General features: G+C 32.6%; 1 protein-coding gene across 1 annotated transcript; it reads left to right on the top strand.

Annotated features, from left to right (window-relative positions):
• The first annotated feature begins 1,763 nt into the window (after window positions 1–1,763).
• LOC133815309 (uncharacterized) lies at window positions 1,764–3,237 on the top strand. Its single transcript, XM_062248181.1, has 3 exons — window positions 1,764–2,092; window positions 2,562–2,650; window positions 2,769–3,237. The coding sequence occupies exons 1-3, from the start codon at window positions 2,017–2,019 to the stop codon at window positions 2,952–2,954; spliced, it is 351 nt and encodes a 116-aa protein (XP_062104165.1). The 5' UTR covers window positions 1,764–2,016; the 3' UTR covers window positions 2,955–3,237.
• The last annotated feature ends 629 nt before the right edge of the window (window positions 3,238–3,866 follow it).

The raw sequence follows: 3,866 nt of genomic DNA on the forward strand, positions 1-3,866 counted from the left end.
CAACTTCTGGTCCGTGCACTAATCATCCCGAAGAGTGACTCACACTACAAGCTTCTCCCGAAGCTCTTAAACAAGGTGTCCTTGAGAGTTTTACCTGCAAAACAGTTAACAAAACATATGCAAGAAAAACAGAAAACAAAACACAAAGAGCTCTAGAACAAAAGCTCTTTGCACATGAAAACGGCACTTCAACAAAATATGAAATCAATCTCTGAAGTGATAACCTAATCGTCTAGGTCAGAAGCTTTTATAGAGAAACAAAAGCATAAATAAAGAATATTCACCATTGATTACTTGATGCACAAGATAATTCTAAATAGGGTAAATATCCACCTGTTTAGACAGAACCGGATTCTGCTGGAACCAAAAATACCCAGACTTTCCTAACCAAGACAAAAAGAATAAATGACAAGAATATTTCCAAGATAATTCCAGATTTATTCTATATACGGAAAGAGACATTACAGCAGAGAATATTACACAATAAACAGGATTTAATCAATAAATACAATATTAATTTTGACTAAAACCAAAAATACCAATAAACTAAAAATAGAAACAAATCCCTCAAAATCGAGATTTTACAATTTCTTTCATTAGAATGAAATGTTTTAACTAATGCAGTGTAAGCAATAACCTCTTAGTCACTAAGAATCAAGCGGAAGACTACAATAGAATTACAATTTTTTTTTTTTTTTAAAAAAAAAAGAAAAAAAGAAAGTCAAACTAGGCTATTTTTAAGAACTACATCATAAATAAATTCAAATTACATTAAAAAAAAAAACCAGCTTTAAACATATTCAATAATATGTAAGGATTTTTAGGTAATGAAACCCAAAAAATAGCTATGTCACTTAGTGCTAAAGGTTTGATATTGACTTGGCATGCATCGCCTTATTTTGTTCCCTTTGCTCATCTCGAACCCGGAAAGCCATTGTTCCTTAATTTGAGATATTTTTTCCCTGAAAAGACAAGACTAGTTGTAATTCCAAACACACATTCTTTATATATATATTGGAATTTTTTTTTGAGGCTGGGGCATCATTTTTGTTTTTATGGTAGATATATTTTTAATTTTTGGCATCTTGAGAAATTAAAACTTAACTTTCTTTTTTTTTTATAATACTATACATTATATTTATAACAGGCATTATGTTAATTTTTGGAAAATTTCGAATAATTTACCATGTTAAAATTAGAGTTCAAACGGTAAATTACACGCGTGTCTGATTTTTTTATTATACGCGTGAAAAACAGACTGTTTGAACTATAATTCAGAATTTCTTAGAAAATTAGCGGGATACCTCCTACAGTTATAAAAAATGCTATCATAAAAATAATTAGGTTATAATTTCTTAATTACTAAAAATAAAAATAAAAATAAAAACACCAAAATAGGGGCAAAACTAATACGCCTAAATAAGAAGCAACCTATATATATAAATTACATATATGTGGTTTCCATTTTCGTTCAAGCAGTTTGAAAGCTATTATTTTTTTGGTGGATATATCCCTCTGCCATGGATGATTGATTCTAAGTTTGGGAAGGGTAAGACATTATTAGACAATATAGTCACATACCTTACTCATCATCATCAAAAAGTCAGGCAAAGATTATTGTCATACACAAAATGACCTTGTTGCCACTCAAAACTAGAAAGGCTAAAAGTGAAACCTAAGTGATTGAAGGGAGGACAATTTGGTCATTTGAATGAACCTAAGATTCCATGAGTCCCACGGGTTAGCCACAAGGGGCGATCTGTCGAATGGAACTTTATAGGTGTACTCTACTGGGGTCACTGCGCAGAGCCCGAAACTGCAGAGCTTACGCGCCAGTACTCTATCTTAATTCTTACTAGTCTCACTACCACAACACACACATTCTCCATTCTTCTTCTTCTTCTTCTCTTCTTATCTTTATCCCTTTGTGTAATATTCACCACATTTTTACTTTTTTCTTTTTCAAAATCTCTCTTCTTCCAAATTCCAATTCCCTCTCTGCCAAGGCACTCAATAATGGCCAAAGCCAGACCTATATTAATACTCTTCTTCTTTGTAGTCACATTGTTTTTTGCTGCACATGCGATACAAGGTTATATATATACACACTATCTCACCTCTCTCACATTTTGCATTGTTTTTTCTTCTTCTTCTTCTTCTTCTTCATTTGCTTATTCATATTTTTCAAAAAAATTCTTCTCTTACGAATCTGAACAAAATATATTTGCGTACTTCTACTACTCCTTAATTTGCATGTTTTTCTTTCATGTAATTCCCACAGTTACTTGAAAATATTTGTTGCACCATATCTCACACACACACATACAGAAGAAACTGCCTCTGCTTTTGAAAATTTGGCTTTAGCCACATAGCTGTATGCTACAAAATCGACCTATACACATTGTTGTTAATTAACTTATTAAGACACTAATTAGGATATATACACTTATATGTACATATATATTGTTATACAACATTATGTTTGTGTGTGCGTAATCCACGTCTCTAGTCTTATAGCCATATATATATATATATATATATATATCTATTTTATGCTGCAGAATCCAGAAGTGAAGTACTAGCACCACCTTATCTTGAAAAGGTCACCAAATTCTCTACCACTGAACCAGATGACATACTTACTTATCAGGTACGGACCTCTAGCTCTCTCTCTCTCTCTCTCTCTCTATATATATATATATATATATATTTTCTCTCATATGTTTTTTGGTTGAAAATCATTAAATTTGAACCATATATATATATAGGATAGTAGTAAGGAAAAAAGGAAGAAGAATGGTCCGAGGAGATTGATGATCGGATCAACAGCGCCAACATGCACATACAATGAGTGTAGAGGATGCAGATTCAAATGCCGAGCTGAGCAAGTGCCCGTCGAGGGAAACGACCCAATCAACAGTGCGTATCACTACAGATGTGTGTGTCATAGGTAATAGCTAGCTAGCTCGCTATTGGTATTAGCTAGTACCACTTATTTTTAGACCAAATCACCACCACCACCACCATCATCATCATAATCATCATCGTGCTGTTATTAATTTGGGGCCCAAATTTTGGAGTTGACAGTGTGTACTGTGTAGTCAAAAGTTAGAACAATTTTCCTTTTTGTTTCTTGTTAGCAAACACAATTGTGTTCACTCATTATATAAATAGGTGTACCTTTCTGATTATTTTTGCTTGATTATATATATGATTAGTGTCTTAGAATTTCGGATATGCTATATATATACATATAATAACTCAAATATATGTATATGACCGTGTGATGGATTATTCTCTGTTTTTTTCTTAGCTTAATTACAAGCCATGCATAATGGAAAATATCTAACATCAATTCTTTCACCAAAACTAACATGATAACACTACAAATAAGCAATGATATGAAATGGATTATACCCTTGGATTATTATTCGTAAGCCACTTGCTAAATTTGAATAGAAAATCACATGTTCAAAATCACATGAAATTTGAATAGCTACACGTCTACTGAATTGATTGGTAGAAAGTAGTAGTGAGCATGAATGAACCCATATATACATGTTTTTTAAAAAAATTATTAAGTGAAAAAGTGTGATATGCTATTTTTGAAACTGAAATTATATAGAAGTAGACACAACACATGATGGAAGTGGTCCAAGATCAATGAGACATAAAACCCAAAGGTTCACATGGGCAAACTGTTGGAATCCATTCATTTACACTAAATGGCAAAACTGAGCGAAAGCCAAGAAAACTCCCAAGGCATGGAGGACCCAGTTTTCAGTATATACCAACAAGCGTGCAAGACCCGCTAAACTTAATCGATAAATGTATATTTTGCACTTGCCACTTGGACTTCTCGCACT

This window comes from Humulus lupulus, chromosome 1, assembly GCF_963169125.1.
Source record: "Humulus lupulus chromosome 1, drHumLupu1.1, whole genome shotgun sequence".
Taxonomy (NCBI): domain Eukaryota; kingdom Viridiplantae; phylum Streptophyta; class Magnoliopsida; order Rosales; family Cannabaceae; genus Humulus; species Humulus lupulus.